General features: G+C 46.3%; 1 protein-coding gene and 1 long non-coding RNA gene across 4 annotated transcripts in view; one reads left to right on the plus strand and one right to left on the minus strand.

The window, feature by feature from the left end:
- Nucleotides 1-2,164: 2,164 nt before the first annotated feature.
- Nucleotides 2,165-13,706, minus strand: LOC128852177 (uncharacterized). Of its 3 annotated transcripts, none has more exons than XR_008449867.1 (3): nt 13,482-13,706; nt 11,475-11,614; nt 2,165-10,734 (listed from the first exon to the last, which is right to left on the minus strand). It is a non-coding gene; the product is annotated as an uncharacterized LOC128852177 (long non-coding RNA). The 3 variants fall into 3 exon arrangements; XR_008449868.1 differs by having other exon boundaries at nt 13,447-13,706; XR_008449869.1 differs by lacking the exon at nt 13,482-13,706 and adding an exon at nt 13,048-13,384.
- Nucleotides 13,707-14,258: 552 nt separating this feature from the next.
- The window catches only part of HMX1 (H6 family homeobox 1), a 5,213-nt gene continuing 1,894 nt past the window's right edge, over nt 14,259-17,577 (plus strand). Inside the window, exons 1-2 of the mRNA XM_054066497.1 lie at nt 14,259-14,675; nt 16,219-17,577. The exon at nt 16,219-17,577 is cut by the window's right edge and continues 1,894 nt beyond it. Coding sequence (XP_053922472.1) covers nt 14,309-14,675; nt 16,219-16,796 — 945 coding nt within the window. The 5' untranslated portion in view covers nt 14,259-14,308 and the 3' untranslated portion in view covers nt 16,797-17,577. The remainder of the gene's footprint in view (nt 14,676-16,218) is intronic.

Below are 17,577 nucleotides of genomic sequence, written 5' to 3' on the forward strand. Positions count from 1 at the left end.
GAAGTTTCCACCTCAGAGGAGTCAGGAGCACCTGAGATATTTGCATTGCAGCCTGCCTGTGCAGCACATTGTCTTATGGTAATTTCATTATCTTTCTTACTTTTTTTCCCAAACCAAGTTCAAGATGAGCTTCTAAGCATCATTATAGGGAGCATAAGTAGACAGTTAATGCAACTGAATTGCTCTGTGACCGTTATTTGCTCTCTTGATCTGTAGCAGGAGCATGTAGCCCTCACCCCTGGGAGCTTCTGACCACAGGGCTTACATCCAGCAGGCAGAGTCAAATCCAGAGTGCATAGTTGCCTATAATTTGATAAATCACTTTGCTTTTCAGTGTGTCCTCTGAACAAAAAACAGACATTAATGATGGCATTTGTCTCATTGCCTTTGCAAGTGGGAATCTGTTGCCAAAGAAACGTGTTTAGTGTTGTTTGAGGCATATAGCATTAAAAGGTCCTGCTCTGGCACTGCCTGAGTCTCAAAGAGGTCTTGTGTCATATTTTAAGTCCTATGTGTGTCTTTGGGAATATAAAAAGGCACAAAGTAGCCACATTTAAGCAAGCTATTTATGTTTTGAACATGTGTACCTCAACCAGTCATCATGGGATCTCCTCACAGTCAGTGGAGGGTAGTAGGCATTAAGAAGTGCACAGCTCATCTGATAAATGTGTCCTGTGGATAAGACAGGCTGAGTGCTAGGTTTGGATATTTCTGTGTGGTTTAGAGTATCTAGGGTACCTGAAGATGGCTAAATTATAGACAATTTCTACTCCAAATTACCCAGGTTCTGTTCTTCTGCTTTGTGCAGTAATAAAAATGTAAGTGATGCTGTGGGAACCCAAAATATCTGTCTTTCTCATTCTCCAAATGCCTAACAGAGAGAAAATAGCTGTTTCAAAGAAGTCACAAGAATGCCTCCCAAGGGTGTGATGATGTTTCCATGGCATTAAAAGGGGTAGAAAAAAATGAAAACCTGAGGAAGAATACAAACTCATTCTTTCAGGAGAACCTTCATAGAATCATAGAATAGTTAGGTTTGGAAGGGACCTTAAAGATTATCCAGTTCCAACCTGCCTGCCATGGGCAGGGACATCCCACTAGATCAGGCTGCCCAAGGCCCCATCCAACCTGGCCTTGAACACCTCCAGGGATGGGGCAGCCACAACCTCCCTGGGCAACCTGTGCCAGTGCCTCATCACTCTCATGGTGTGAGTTGTTATTACCTTATTTGTAAGTTGTTCATATGGAGTGTTTTGCTCTGTTGTGTTGTGGTGGGGTTTCTATTTTACAACCAGCACTAAGCACCCAATAAATTCAAGACTCATATCAGAAAGATGGTGGCTTAAATTAAGACAACAATTAAAGAAGGAAATATATGAGGCTCATTTTTCCAGCAGTGGTGGAACAAGTTCGTGTGACTTATTAGTTCATGGTCACAGATTGTCTCAGGTAGGGTCAGAACTTGAATACAAAATTCCTTGGATTTTCCTAGCGAAATGGTTTGTCCTCATCTTTGTACAGATACATGGTTTTAGCGATGTACCATGTGGGATTTTTTCAACTAGATGTGAAATCTGAGTCAGACTTTATAGAAAAATTCTGAAGGGTTTTTTTTTACACTGTCTTCTTTTTTTTTTTTTAATAGACAGAAAGACTGCATGGCACATGAAAAAAAATCAACCCTTGGAAATACTGTTCTTTGAGTTCAGTTATTAACTACTAAATCATTTTTAAACCAGGTCTGCTTCTTATTTTACCCATTTCCAAATATAAAATATGTCACTGTTTTGTCTTGTGTGTTAAGACGTTAGATCAATATCTGAATAATTAAATGCAGCAGGACAATGAACGGTTTAATTAGCCTTGAGGTTTTTAGAGTATTAGCTATTAAAACTGAATAGGAAAATTGGCTTGCTCTGAACCCTTTTATTTATAAATTGCAACTTGGCAAAAGTACAGATCTAAGTTTATTGTGCATTTGGATTGCGCAATATAAAACTGCTAGGAAAAATCTTAGTCCATCTAGACCACAGCAATCATTTTAATTTGAGATTGGTTACATGCACCATGCTCTTGCAACTTCTGTGAAATCCCAGGACAGGTTAGGAGTCGTTTAACACCGTGGACCTCACCTGTGTTTGACTTTGAGTAACCTTTGAGTAAGGGAAATGAGAAAACCACATCCCTCAGATCAGGTTGGAAACACTTTGCAGAGATCTGCGTTTGATCCAGGGAGGAATCCGTCCTCGAGGTGGCACTGTAATAAGGACGATTTGATCTCCAGACACACTAACTCAGCGAGATAGCATTCTGCTCTGGTATTTAAGCAATTTAAACACATCTACGTATCATATCTATGGAGGATTAACAAAGATGTTATTCTACATCCTCTTATTTTCACTTATGTTCCACTTAAATTAATATTTGCATTTTCTTCCATGCAAGTGAATACAGGCACACATTTTGAAAGCAGATTAGAACACTCTGATAGAGCAATTCAGGACACAGAGGAAACTAAAAGGGGGGTGGGGGATGGGTGTGTGTGTGCAGAGAAGTATTTTAATCTCTTTCAAAATAAGTGCAGAATCATCAGACACTTTTTGTGTTGGCTTTATTTACACAAGGAAAAGATGCAAAGTGCTGGTCCCTGCCAGTGAAAATCTCTTCCTGTGTGTTGCTTCACAGGTGTATTTTTCCACACCAAGGAAGTCCAGCCAAATATGCACCTTGGAGAACCATCAGATAAGACCACAGAACAGAAATAAGTCAGGTTCAGAACAAAGCCCATGTGGCCTACAGTTAAAGATCACTATCTTGAAATAGGTCAGATCCAGACAGTTGCTCAGAAGGTTCTGGATTACTTTCTGCAGACCTCATCCAGATCCAGACTTCTCTTCCTAAACGAAGGCCGTATAAACTCACATACCAGCTAATAATTTCCCCAGATTCAGACTTTGCGAAAGACAACCTTAGGATTTTTATACTTCTTTTCTTAAACACGTTGGTTATGGTCCAAATTAAATAGTCTGTGTCGACATAACCTGCTTACCTTCTGATTATGTACAGATAACCCCTTTAGGATGCTACTGTCTGCAAAATTGGCAGTAGCAATCTAATCTGGAATATTAATCTGAATTTAAATTGAATCCAAAGAATCTATAGGTCATCATTAGGTGTCAACAAGGCTCCCAAAGCTCTTTAAATAACACTAAGGGTTCCTTAGGATCAACAAGATGCAAGTACTGCTTAAATCCCGATTAATCCTTCTCATACAAACTACAAATTAGGTCCTTATGGAAAGAACAAGTTCAGATTCCCCAGGCTCAGGCTTCTCAAGGATAATCCACACTTAAATTTGTATCTCATAAGCCTAAGGTAGCTTTTCTAGAGCCAAATCTCAGTAGATTTCACACATTTTTTTTTTCAACTGACCTTGGTAAAGATATCAAAAATGAAAATATGTATATAAGACTCAGAATCAAAGTCGATTTTTAGTCTCCTGTTGATCCCAGAGGTGCCCAAAAGATTCCACGGACTATCTCAAAATCAGAGGAAATATTTCATTGTCACTTCATTATTATTTTTTGTCAACTGAAAATGAGGTTAATACACATAACCAAATATAGCTAATTCAGAAATATATAATTGTTGTACTTAGTAAAACAATTAAAATTACAGTGAAGGTTAAGAGTTCCAAATTAGCCAATTGTTTTTATCCCTGTGGACTAAGAGAACAACAAATCTAAGCAGACACTAGGTTTTTTATCCTCAACCGAACTTGACCTTGACATCAATGTAGCCTGTAAGATTTTGGTGACAATCACATAAAACTTGCCATTTTATGTAAGGGTATGTCTGCCCTACACCTTTGTATGACACAGTTTTGAGTCTATATACATACATTTTTAAGGATAAGCAAAAGAGGGAGTGATGAGTCAGGTCCTTATTCTGCTCCTGCCATTCTTAACACTAAAAGGTACAAATGGAGGAAGAGGAAAGGATTATTCCAGCTAGACAAGCTAGAAGCAGACAAAAAATTAAGAAATAAAGGTAGATTTCATTTCAACCAGCATCAACCAGTTAGAAGTTAGGTGTTCGGTTTAACATCATTGTCCTCTACAGTGATCTCTGGCAAAATTTGCAGTAGCGTTCGTCCCTGCCAAGTAGGGGTGCACAGAAAGAGGAGATGGGTCATACACTGCAGGTTCTCCTCTTGCCTCTCCACACAGAAAAAGTCAAAATAAATCTATCAGACTTGACATCTGGCTGGCTCCTGGCCCGAGCGGGCATCATGGTGCACTGGAAATGTGCTTGCTGCTGTGGACAACCACCTTGTTTAACACACGTGTCCTCCATTGCAACTGAATCCTTTGGAGACCTGGTGGTGTTCAGGCCTTTGGTCTGACAACCAAAAAGTACCGATAAGATCTCACTCACTCTGAATATCCTGATTGTCAAACGTTCAGGAGACATGTGAAAGCAAAGGCTATGCTCAGCGTCTTAGAGAGCAATTGCAAGCAGATGGTGGACATGTTTCTCTTTTGCTAAATGTAAAAGGACAACCTCTTAGGCCTGACCAAGACTGGATGACCCTCTGGGGCTGCTGAGGGGATTGAAATCACTTCACCCTAAGCAAGGAGCAAGGCAGGGTCAGGCGAGCTCTGCAAAAGGTGGAGACGGAGCACATAACGTTTCAGCAGCTCTGAGATACATGACAGGGTGTGTAACTTGCTGACAGCTCCAGAGTGAAGGGATGCAAAAAGACCCTGAGCTCCTGCTGCAAAGGGGTGCCAAAAGCTCGGAGTGTTGGTGTCATTCCAGCTACTTCCCCTCTGTTATTTTCTCTGCTGACCTGTGCAGGCAGTGAGACAGTAGATGCAAATGAGGGAAAGCCTTCTTAGCTCATCTTGTTTACCAGTTTGACAAGGTGGATGTATTCCCTCCGTTTTCTGCATGTGGACAGTCAGCTCTGTGAGGAAGATCATTTCAGATCCCCTAGAATAAGCTTCCAAAAGGTTCTTCTGGTGCACCTCAACAGCACAGTTTGTGTGAAGGAGAAAAGTAGGTATTTGCAAAAATGTGGCTCTGGGGTGCAAGCGTCAACCCCCTTGACCCCAACTTGCCAAATGTTGTTCTCCTTTACTGCACGGAAGCCCCATTCAAGCACAAGCCTTGTTTGCTTATTTATTAAGTACATATGTTTTATGGAGTCTACAATCTGCAGAAAACATTCCGGTTTTGGACCCAAGGGCAAAATCCTTCTTTCCAATCTGCACAGCCGATCTTTTTGCTGGTATTTTGGTCTTCCTAAGGGATTTCCGTGCAGTAAGGCAAAGAGAAATATCAGAGTTCAAATCCACCAGGTGTATCTGAAAGGAAAAGTCTGCTTTGTCGTCTCCTTATTGCCTCCCTAAGCAAAAGGAGAAATACAAAAAAAGAAAATGCAATAGAAATTATTATGGCAAATACTGCTAATATTTAATAAACAGACTCTTTTGGGCTGAATCTGGTGGGTTTTCATAGCAAGATGTCAGTTGCAGCATTAGCAGGGCTTCATAGCTCAACAAAGGTATGGAGATACTTGTCTCACACTCAGCTTAAGCGTCTTCTGTGAGAAAGAGCAACATTTTGGAAAAGGCTTCCTTTTCCACCCTTTAGATGTGTGTGATCTTGGATCACTCCCCTAGTTTCTTTTACTTTTTTTTCTCCAAGCATAGTCATTTTCAATAAGGTTCATGAAGGGTTTCTGCTTTTGAAGGTCCCAAATGGCTTAAATCACTCCTAGCACAAATGCACTCTCTATTGTGGAAACTGAAACCTGCCACACCATAAGGTGATCTGTATATTAGAACCAGATATCCCTTCACATCTGCATTTCCAAGCAGCAATGTATGTTTTGAGTTAGCCTACTTTTAGAGAGTGGCTCATCAGATAGATATATAGTTATAAATACTGCTAAAGGGCTGGTGTTTGCCAGACTTTTGCAAGGATGCTGGCTGGGGAGTGGAGGACATGTAGACAAGAGGTTTTGCAAACTGCACATCACCTAGCCAAACTACCATTAACTGCACATTGTGATGACAGGGCATGTTTTCCTCCTACTATCTGAGAAAACCGCTGTCCCTTGGTGGATGATTTTGGGTGCTTCAGGATGGCCTGAAGCTGGCCTCATCCTCTAGCTCTAAGGGCAAGTGGCGTGACATGGCTTGCCTTTGCGGACTACGTGCTTTCCCACTCCAGAACGGGATGGTCTGATACCTACCAGGAGCAGTTAATGGACTTTTTCATGCTATAAATGACCTGTCATGGTCTGGAAGGAGACTGATAAGCCAAAATCTGACAGGAAGAAAGTTTATTGTGAAGGCTATGGACAGATATTTGCCTAAGCTTGTGACATAATTCTTTTTAGCCTGCCCGTACACACTCAGCCAAGAAAGCCAAGTCATACAAAACATTTCAGTGGGACAAGGGAAGACCAAGTCATCTGTAACCTGGAGTGGAGAGGCCACACTATTACAGCATGCTCACTGAAGAGTGCAGTCCCATCTCCCACTGAGTGCCTTCCGCTTATAAAATTCAATTAACTGCATCTTCTCTGCAGAGCTGCCCTTCACTCATCTGCACCATGGTACATATTATCATGAAGAGGCAAGAAAACCTCACCAGGGCCAGAAGGTTGGGAAGTGATTAATCTGACTTCTTTTACACAACAGTTACCCCCTGAATGTATGGACGATGTTGGCCAGATATGCTTTGTCTTTAAGAGGAGCATAGGTTAGATGTAAAGATCTGTGCTTAGTTTAATTAATCCCCCCAGTAAATATGGGAGGAGAGTTTTGCGTGAAAGAAGGAGATAAAAGGGGCATGGGTACCTCTTCCTAACTAGTCAGTAGAATGTACCCCTGTGATGCACAGTAAAGGTGCACCTTCAGATCTCCTTGCCCACCTTTCCAGTAATGTCTCTATTTAAACCAAGTCTTCAGCTTCCTCTGGATAGGACATGGATTCACAAAGTGTGAAGTGGAAATTTTCCTGCAGCAAGTCCACTTATTGCTCCAATTTCACATAACTCCAGCGTAGGTTTTATTTTTCATAGCCAGAGGCCTGTGTAAATTTCTAGGTTGACTTCTCATGTCCTTTCAAGGGCAGAATGTGGGCTGCAGTGTTCAGATTTCATGAGGAATTACTGTGGGAACTGGCATGCACCGTTCTAACACAGCTTGAGGAGTTTGTGAAGTCAAAGTGGAGTCTTATGAGAAGGAGCTTATACAGTTGGGTTTCCTGCCTAGCTCCACTGAGATCCCAGGGAAGATAGCACATCTCAGTGCTGCTTGCCGAGAGAAAGCAAACAGAGGTCTACCATTGAGTTCACTCAGTGTTTGACCCAGCCTTCCTACTGCTTCAGGGTTTTCTAGGACTAATCAGACTTGATAACAAAATAATTCAGAACAAGAAAGTGAATGCATTTGGGGGTTCCACGGATTTATATTAGGATCTGAGTTCATGACAGTATTAATTTTGACTAGGTCCAATCCTTTCTAAAGGCATTTCAACACTACTTTCATGCTATGTGAAAATGCAATTTTTATATACCATCGCAAACATATTCATAAGCATGTAACTGTATATATCTCCAGATACATATCTCCACGTATACTGGAGCATTGCAGAGGTATTTATAATATATTACAGAACCATCGGAAAATTACATTCATCCCCCGATTTTAATGACTTACATAAAGTCTGACTGCTCATTGATTTCTATAAAGATTATTTCTGAACTGATCCAAAAATTCATGGTTTTACATTTGTGTGTATATCATTGGTGACAGAGGGCTTAAGGTGGGGGGCAATCAATATGCCTCACTCAAATACGGTTTGCAAAAGTACAGTTTTCACATGATAATGAAAAATAGTTTCCTTGATGTAGTGGTAGCTTTAGAGCTTGATATGTTTTCCTCTTTTATGATGAAAGAATTAAAAGTAATTGGAAAGGAGATGCTTTCTGTTTTCTATCGATGCAGAGCCCACTTGTTTCTTATGAATATAACTTACAAATAAAGGTGATTTTTAAATATAATTAAGCCCTGTGTAATTTTCACAATTTATCTTATTTTTTTTCCTTGCAGTACATACGGTTTGAATCATTTTACTATCAAAATGCAGAAAGGAGTATAATTTTTACCGCAATGTTAAAGTTATTTGGAGGCTAACTTGGATATATGCATCGATTTTCCTTTACTCAACTGCAAAAATACAAAGGATGTTTTGTACTTTAAGTTCTTAATACTTTATTTGATTGAATTTGGCTCTGTCCTGGAATTAATCTAAAACTCCTGAGTCAATCAGATTAAAGAAGGTATGAGTTTTTACTAAATTCATTAAACTCCAACTGTTTTTTGAAGTTTGATCTAAGAATCCAATGTTTCAATATATGGGGAAATTTATTACAGTTCTTGATAATGGTTTAATGTTCCACTAAAATTATTCAAGATTAGGTGAGGGAAGGAGAACAGCATTTTAATGAAATTTTACTTTAGAATCCTCAACTTCAAGCTCCGTCTTGGCAGAAAATCTTCAGATTCAAATTGTAGGTACGTGCAAAATGGAGATAAATTTTACCTCGTTAATGAAAAAAATAGTTTGATTTTCTTATATTGCATTACATAAAAGTAAAATTTTATTTCAAAATTTAAATAGTCTTATTCTGTTGTGATGGTGCTTTTTTTTCTTTTACTTAAATCTTTTGTTTTAGGCAAAATCAAGAGTTGTGTGCAGTGTTTCATTTCAAGAGACCTTCTGAGACAGAATAATTCCAAAAGTCTTATGGATAATAGGTTAATGTTCAATAGCTCTGTAAAGTAACTTTTTTTTACTATGTCTCTGTACAATTGATTGTTAACAGAACAAAATAGCCATGGTTAGGTCTGTTAAGGATCTCTTTTCATAATGCTCTTTTGACTGTATAACAATAATAAAAGCTTTATTGGCACCTATTTCACATGACCTCCATAATTCTCTTGTGGCTGACCCTAACCAGTACCAATAAAACCATGCATTCTCTCTCTGTATATACATTTAAAAAAAAAAGAAATGATGTTAAAATTATGTAAGGAAATCAATGCCAAAGTCCTTTCTGGAAAAGTCACTTTAAAACAGGACTGTATTATAATTGTTAGCTCATTTCAGTAGGGATTACCATTTTTAAAGATATTATATAATTTGCTAATGATCCCTTTTCTGTCTCTCCACCCATCTCCTGTCAGAAAAATAATAAATATCACTGAAACGGCTCCGGAATTCTAACACATAGGAACAGACATTCCCCAAAAACGTTCTCTAAGTGTTTTATTCGTTAACATATTCACTTACCCAAGGATATTACAATCTGATAATTTATCATGGGTTAAAAAAGCGCTCACTTAGCAAGCAAACAGCACTTAAGCGATGTGATTCATACTCCCAATTGTATGACATCTATAACGAGCAATGAACAGTCATCACGGACAACCAGGACATACTATGGAGCGGAAGATTCCATCCAAAGCACTTAAGGACTATCTGTGAATAACGAATACATTTGTGAGAATCAGCATGGGTTGTGCAACATCCTTGAAAGGGGAAAAAGTCCTCTGCCGGTACCACTGAAGGTGAAGGATTCAGAAGGGTTTGGTTTGTAGAGATAATTTAGTGAGGGTGGGGAAACCACATAATGATAGGTTTCTCTATTTTCCCACCTTTGGGTACCCCTTAAAATGTACTGCAAAATCAAAAAGGAAATCCACTAATTGTTGCTGTGCTTTGCAACCCACATCAGGGTTTCTTTTTTGCAGAAAAAATAAAATAAAATAAAATAAAATAAAATAAAATAAAATAAAATAAAATAAAATAAAATAAGGAGTTCCCACTGCTATGTTGTCCTTGTTTTTTGCGTGTTCCCTGCTGGAATGGTCACCCCATAGGATATCCCAATGAGATGAGCACAGGCCCCTCACGGAGGCAGGGAAGGGCTGTCCGGACACCCCTCTGAAGTCGCCCCTCCGCTTGTCCCAGCAAGGGTTAGAGGGAAGTGACCCCTCTCCCGCGGCTCCTGCTCCGAATCAGTGGCTTCTGGAGGGCAGCGGAGCCGCAGCAGAGACTTGACGTTTTCCATGCAGGGAGAGTTTTGGGCTGCTCCCCCGGGAGCTGAGGAGATCTCCACAACTCCCCGTGAGCAGGGAGGTGTTACCCAGAGGCTGAGAGGCTGTGAAAGCATCTTCTGCTTAATCTTCTATTCTACGGGTTTTTCTAAAGTAGACATCCAAACCATACCACCATCACCTCTGCTCCTCTAAAGGAGCGCTGGACCCCGCTAAAAAAGCTGCTTTTGCATTGTTGTGTCTTCTTTTGCCTTTCGGTGGCTCCTGACAGTTTACTGCAGATGCGAGGCCGGTCTTTATCTCTTTTACTTTTATAGCTAAACGAAACCTGGCTGAAAAACTATTTTTAAGTGTATACCTAGAGATATACATCAATACATCAACCAGAGGCAAAAGTTGGCCAAGAAAGTCCTTACCCGCAGCGCTGCCGCATCTGTTAGGAGGCTGATAGGAAGTGAGCGATCTGTTCAGCGCCTCTTTTTTTTGGCATGGAGAAGGGACAGATGATTCCCCTTCCCAGAAAGCCGCCTCTGCCCGCAGCTCCGGGGGTTAAACGCCTCCTGCAAAGATCCTGGTTCCAAATGTACCGCGGGCACTTAAAAGCAGAGAGGAGCAGAGGTTAGGTAGCGAGCGCTAAAGCCTGTCTTTCATTTCATTTCTATTTTACGACGCATCGAGGCAGTGCTTGTTGGGGGAGAACGAGGGGAGACATCAAACACCAGGAAGGTAATTGCATTCACATTGCAGGCAGGCCCGCTCCAGCCCGTGCGGGAAGGGGCAGGGCAGCGGCGGGAGCGGCCAGCCCGGCATCGCCGTGGCTCGCTGGTGGCGCTTGTCACACTCACACACACGTTTTCGGCCCTAAAGGCAGCCCTTCGTCTGATGGTTCCCTCTGGAGCTCGGCCCCAAATCCCCATTCCTCTCTCCGCCGCAGGCGATGAGCTTTGCCCCCACGTCGAGCAAAGCTCACGAGAGGCTCAGGAGCAGTGGCTGCCTGAGAGGGTGACATGAGAGATGTCCCACGGGCTGTGTGGCCAGAGGACATCCCACACCAGTGACCAGCACAGACTGGGAGCCAGGACTGCTCAGCTGGGGACACCCCATCAGCACCAGAGCTGGATCTGGAGGTCTCTAAGGCCTCGCACAAAAACATGTACCTGGCAGAGACACAAAGCCAGAGATAGGAAAAAAAAGGGGGTGTGTGGATGGGTGTTGGGAGGAGGGGCTCCACAGAATCATAGAATCACCAGGTTGGAAGGGACCCACTGGGTCATCGAGTCCAACCATTCCTAACACTCCCTAAACCATGACCCACAGCACCTCGTCCACCCGTACCTTAAACACCTCCAGGGAAGGTGACTCAACCACCTCCTTCCATCTAAATCTGGTCTCAAAGCCACCTTTTCCGAAAACAGGGAAATCCCTCCTGGCAGGCAGGAGCTTGCTGCCCACAGAAATCCCCTCCACTCAGCTGCCTGCAAAACAAAACAAAAAGAGGTTTATCTTGCCGTAAAGGAGTGGCTGTGGGAGAGAAATCGGTGGAGGAAGGAGAGGTCCTGCGTCTCCGCGACCACCCCCGAATCCCGACAGAGACGGTCCGGGAGCCGCGGGGACACAACCAATGCACAAGAGAACCACCCTGCCCCGCGGTACCCCCGGACAGGCAGCACCGAATGGAGTTGGGGAAGGGGCCCAGGAAGTCTTTCTGACATTAAATCACGAAAACAATGTTAGTGTCTTATTTTACTGCTTCCTGCACGGAGCCGTGCTGGGTGGCTGCCGGGAGGCATCCAGCGAACACACGCCCTTTTCCTCTTCACCATCATGATAAGCACAAAGAGTATTAAGCATAAAGTGTTAGTAGTCATGTCACTATAGGTACGTAAAAGGTACGTAAACATAACTACAAGCTTATAAAAATACAAAGTACGCACAACATGTATGTACAAATGTTGTATTTGGAGGTACAGAATTATACTCATCCCGATTTTGTTTCAGGAATATCTCTTTTCACATAGTTCAGCGTTACTACACACTGAACAGTTAAACGTTATGCTAAATACGGGGGGGATTTATGAATAAGAGCAAATTTACTCTTATTCATTTTATTATACCAATTCTAAGTGGCAAGCAAATAATATTACATAAATTGTATGACCACACAGTAGGAACACTCTATAAAATATGCGTAAGGGATACATGCGTATAGTCTGCACATTGTTTATGAAATGTAAACAGGGCCCACGTTTTTCTCTTTGTTCCGGAAAACACACATGTATTTTCTGAGTCTGACAGTCAAACAGAACTGACGGTTTGTGGATGCTTAAGACATGTATTTCCTATCCATCAACACGCACTAAGGCGCGCACAGCTTAAAAGCAGAGTTCGTTAACATCACTCCTGTGCAACCAGTGACGAATGCACTTTCTCCCGGTTTATAACCCGCCCGACTCCTGTCGGTCTCTGCCCAGGTAGGACAGAAAGCTGAACCCTGTATATTCCTGCTTTTCCAGAGTCCATTTCAGAGCTCTGGCTGTTTGCAATGTTTTCCCGGAGTCTTTGGAAGAAGAAATATCTTTTTTTTTTCTTCCCCCTCACCTGTTTTTTTTTTTTTTGTTTCCTGAAAGAGGCCCTGACCTCTAAAGTCCCCACCGGCACCCCGGGAGCGGGAGCGCTCCGTGCTTGGAGACCGTCTCCTCGCCCCTCTGCGCTCCGGTCCCGCCGGAGCCTCCCACCGGGAGCCACGGGTTCGAGAGGGGGGAGGGGGGGCGGGGCTTGGGAAAGGGGTGCTTATCCAGGAGTACCGTAAAGGGGAGCAAGTAGGAATATCCTGACAGAGAAGGCAGAGCAGAGCAGGAGGAGCGAGCTGACCTGCAAGTGAACATTGCAAGGGTATCTGCGTACTCACCCAAACCTGCACGGGTCTCCGACATGCGCCTGCATTCACTCGTCCCTTTACAAATCTGGCCTGCCTCATCCCGGGGGAAAAAAACAGAGGATAACAATCCTGCCCCGGTGTCCTGCAGAGAGTTTTGTGGGGTTGGTGGGTGCCCCTAAGAGGGCGAATCCAGAAGGGCTGGGGAAAAGGGGGAAGGGGGAGGGGTGACTTTATGGCTTTCCATGAAGTGGAATTGCAATAGGAATAATAATAAAAACTTCGGGCTAGGAGCTGCGGGATGGATGCTGGAGTGGGTACCCCCCCGGCCCGGGCGGGTGCACCGCTTTCATGAGGGGCTGTCTGTCTTCCTACATAAACCATATAGGCATAATACGTATATATATTAAAAGATACATATATTTTATATACCTATACATAAAGGAAAAAGGTTAAACGTCACCAACCGGCCTCGGGAGACCCTGTAGACGAGGGTCCCCAGCCCCCGCGTGCTGGGAGTCCTCCTCTCCACCGGGGACAATGCCTGCTCACGGAGACCGACGTGTCCCCCACCCGGGGGCTCCGGTGGCGGCCGACCCCACCGCTCCGGGCCCGGGGCAGGCTCTCCGGGAGGCGGAGGGCGCATCTCCTCCGTGCATCGCAGCAGACATGAAAGAGCTCGGAGGATGCGGGGGAATTGGGGGGGTAGGAGGAAGGGGATGATTATTAATAATGATATTAATACAACCGCGATGTTGGCGGCGGGGATTGGCTGGCTGGGCTGCACGCTGAGCCCGCCGCAGCCAATGGGAAGGCAGAGCCGTGGAGCGGCCAAGCCCCCCTCCCGGCTGCAGCCCTTGTGCTGGGGCCGGCGCTGCCGCCCCCCCCGCGCCGGGATTTGCTCCCTAATTGACCTAAATAAGGAGCTCGTGAGTGGCAGCCCCGGGGCGGTGCACGCACACACACGCACGCACACACACACACGCACACACACACACACACGCCCAGGCACCGGCAGCGCCCGGCCCCGCCGCGCTCCGCGCCCTGCGCTTCCCCTGCGGAAATCCCATGTGCCGAGGCGCTCCTCCAATCGCAGGATTCCCCCTCTCGGATCCCAGCGTTTAACTCGCATGACATTTTTATTTCGTTATTATCGTTTTCGCGCAGAATCTGGCGCCTCCGATGGGTTGTCGGGTTGCTTTTTTTTTTTTTTTCCTTCCCCTTTCCCTTTCCCTCCTCCCCCTCCCCCCTCCCCTCCTAGCTTGCAGGAAATGATGGCAAACCGCGATCTGAAATGATTACTCCGGAAAAAAAACCCTTTTATACCAGGAGAGCATCCACGGGGCTAAGGCAGAGGCAGGAGGCGGCCGCGGGGCAGCGGGGAGCAGAGGAGACGGGACCTCCATCCCGCAGCTCTTTTCCGACCATGCCAGACGAAGCCACGGAAAACGCCGGCTCCACCTCCGCCCGCGTTTCGTCCTTCTTCATCGAGGACCTGCTGGGCAGCGAGGGCACGGCGGGCGGCGGGCGGCGGGCGGCGGGCGGAGGGCGCGGGGGGCCGCGCTGCGGGACGCGCTCCCCGGGCTGCCCCCTCCGCGACGCCGCCGTCGGATGGTACCGCCGAGCGCACGCCGCCTTCCTGGGCTGCGCCAGCCCCGACAGTAAGTCACCTTCCCCTACCCTTAATCGCTGGGGATGGGGGGTGGGGGGTGTCTCTTCTCTCCCCCCCCCCGCCCCCGGCACAGGAATCCGCGGCCCCTGGGGGCAGGGGCGGAGGGGGGTGCGCGGGTTCCCCCCGCAGCCTTCGCCCCCTGCCTCTCCGATTAGCCCGGGTCAAACCCCCTGAAACGCTCGCAGCACCTGGAGCCTCCGAAATGTAAACAGTTGGCGTTGTCTGCTTGCTCGGGGCTTTTTTTCCTTTCCTTTTTGCTTTTCCTCTATCCCGTTTTCTTATATTGGTAAAAAATTTTTGACTCCCCAGCCAGCCAGAAAGCTGGGGCTCCCCTCCCCAGCAGCGCAACGCCGAGTTTGGAAAGCCGAGGGAGAGGCTGGGCTCGGAGCCCTGGTTCCCGGCTGCCCCTTCCCGCGGAGCCGGGCTCAGGCAGCGGCCTGGGATTCCGGTGCCTAGGGCCGGGAGGAAAAGCTTGGCTTCAGGGATAGAAATTAATATCTGAACAAGTTCATGGGCTGCGATCGGTGGTTATTTTCATTCTGATGGGAAAAATATTTGCCCTCTGCGCATCTCTTCATTTCTACATGAGCTTGTAGAGTTTGCAGGATTGCTCCGTAAGAAAAAGAGGCGCGATTTGCAATCCGAAGAGTTTCTTTTTAAGATTTATTAACTTTTAATTCTTTTTTGTCGAAAGTACGTATAGAAGCAGAAAACTGGTCCCAATACAACCGCTTTGTTTTTATTTCCTTTCCCCCTGTTCTATAGAGACTAAGAAATATTTTTTCCCCTTTAAAATTGCAAATGGAAAGCAGTGTCGGAAACTCCATGTGGACGTGCTAGGAGGCAGTGCCCTGATATTACAGTAGCTGCCACAGTCCATTTGTTTTATCGAGTTCAGAATAACGTGAAGTGAAAATACTTTCTTACCTCCCTTTACATACACCCTCACCCTAATATACTTGCCCTCCTTACACACACACGTATATTTACATATGTATTTTTAAGTATTTATGCGTATATATGTGTGTAAATGGGTAGTTATACTGTGTGTATAAATATGAGTACTATATATATATAGTATTCAAATATGTGCATCCGTATATGTAAAGGTATATATATTTCTATGCATACACACACGCGTATACTTGTACACTAAGTAGATACATAAAGTATATGTGTGTTGCATACATATATGTGTGCACATAGGTGTGTAGACACTTGGATGCGTATACACGCGCGCACCTATATGAGTCTGTGCGTGGATGAGTATATGCAGATATACATGAAGTTATATTTACGCGTGTGTATTAAGTGCGGTGCGGGTGCGCTCACACCTATTCGGGAGTTTATCGGAGGAGACGAGGCAGCGCTAAGACTCTTCTCCCGGGCTCCACGCCCGTCGAACGCTGCCCTTGCTCTCTCCGCACCGCGTTTCCTCCCTTCCCGGCGAGCGGGGCGAGGGGCCGGCGGCGCTCCGTCTCTTCCTTCCCCCCCGGCTTCCCCAGTTCGCAGCCTTCTGCCTCTCTCCGCAGCCAGCGACCGGGATTCGCCCGAGCTGCCCGAGGAGCCGTCGGAGCGGGCGGCCGGAGGCGGCGGGCGGGCGGCGCCGCGCGGGCCGGCGGGCGGGCGGCCGGGACCAGGCGCCCGCGAGGAGGAGGAGGAACGCGGCGAGGAGCCCGGAGAGCCGGAGCAACGCGCCGCCGGCCGCAAGAAGAAGACGCGCACGGTGTTCAGCCGCAGCCAGGTCTTCCAGCTGGAGTCCACCTTCGACGTGAAGCGCTACCTGAGTAGCTCGGAGCGGGCCGGGCTGGCCGCTTCGCTGCACCTCACCGAGACCCAGGTGAAGATCTGGTTCCAGAACCGCCGCAACAAGTGGAAGCGGCAGCTGGCCGCAGACCTGGAGGCGGCCAACCTCTCCCACGCCGCCCAAAGGATAGTGAGGGTCCCCATTTTATACCACGAGAACTCGCCGGCGAGCGCCTTGGGCTTCACCTTGCCCCACATGTCGCCCCCCTTGGTGGGCTTCTCCAGCGGAGTCAGCTACCCCCTGGGCACCTTTCCCGCCGCCTCCATCCCTTTCCTACGGTCGCAGATGACAGGACTCGTCTGAGGTCTCACCTGTGCCGGGACCGCGGACCCTTCGCCCCCTCCCCCGGCTTCCAGCTCCACCCCCCGTCCTACCCGGACTTTTTATTTCCAACTTACACGTTTCTCGATTTTCTGCTTTTTGACTGTTTGTGGGGGGTTTGTTTGTTTTGGTTTGTGGTTCTTGTTTGGTTTTTTTTTTTTGGTTTTGGGTTTTGGTTTTTTCTTTCCTTTTTTTTTTTTGGGGTATTTTTTCTTTTTTTGGTTTTGTTGTTATTTTTTTTTAAAACGTGCAATAAACTTACTTTTGGGGTTAACTCGGAGCGACGCCCAGCAGCCGGAGGGAACAAAAAGGACTACGAGGACTCCAGCGATGAGCCGGGAACGGGTTGGAGGGGCTCCCCGCGCCGAGCATCCAAAGAAAATGCAGCCCCACGGTATCGGCGGAGCCCCCACAGCCTCCTCGGCCCCGGGGTGACACAGATTGACGTTTTCCAGGCGGCAGCAGCCCCCCAGGACCTCCCCCCAACCCGCACAGCTGCTGAGCATGAGACGAATGTACGGACCGGACGGGCCCCCGCCCCGCGGACGGCCGAGGGACCTTCCCCGGCTCCTCCGCTGCCCCGGGCCGGCTCTCCTGGAGGGGAAATCTTTCATTTTCCCCGCTGCCCCGGCTGTCCTCCGTGCAGAGCGAGGACCCTGCGGATCCCCGCCTCCAACAGCTTCTCCAGGGCCTTTTGTTTTAGCCACTTAATTCATACAGATCCGCCCCCCCCCCCCCCGTTACTCTGATTTTCATACGATCG

The sequence above is a fragment of the Cuculus canorus genome, chromosome 4 (genome assembly GCF_017976375.1).
Source record: "Cuculus canorus isolate bCucCan1 chromosome 4, bCucCan1.pri, whole genome shotgun sequence".
In the NCBI taxonomy this organism is placed as follows: domain Eukaryota; kingdom Metazoa; phylum Chordata; class Aves; order Cuculiformes; family Cuculidae; genus Cuculus; species Cuculus canorus.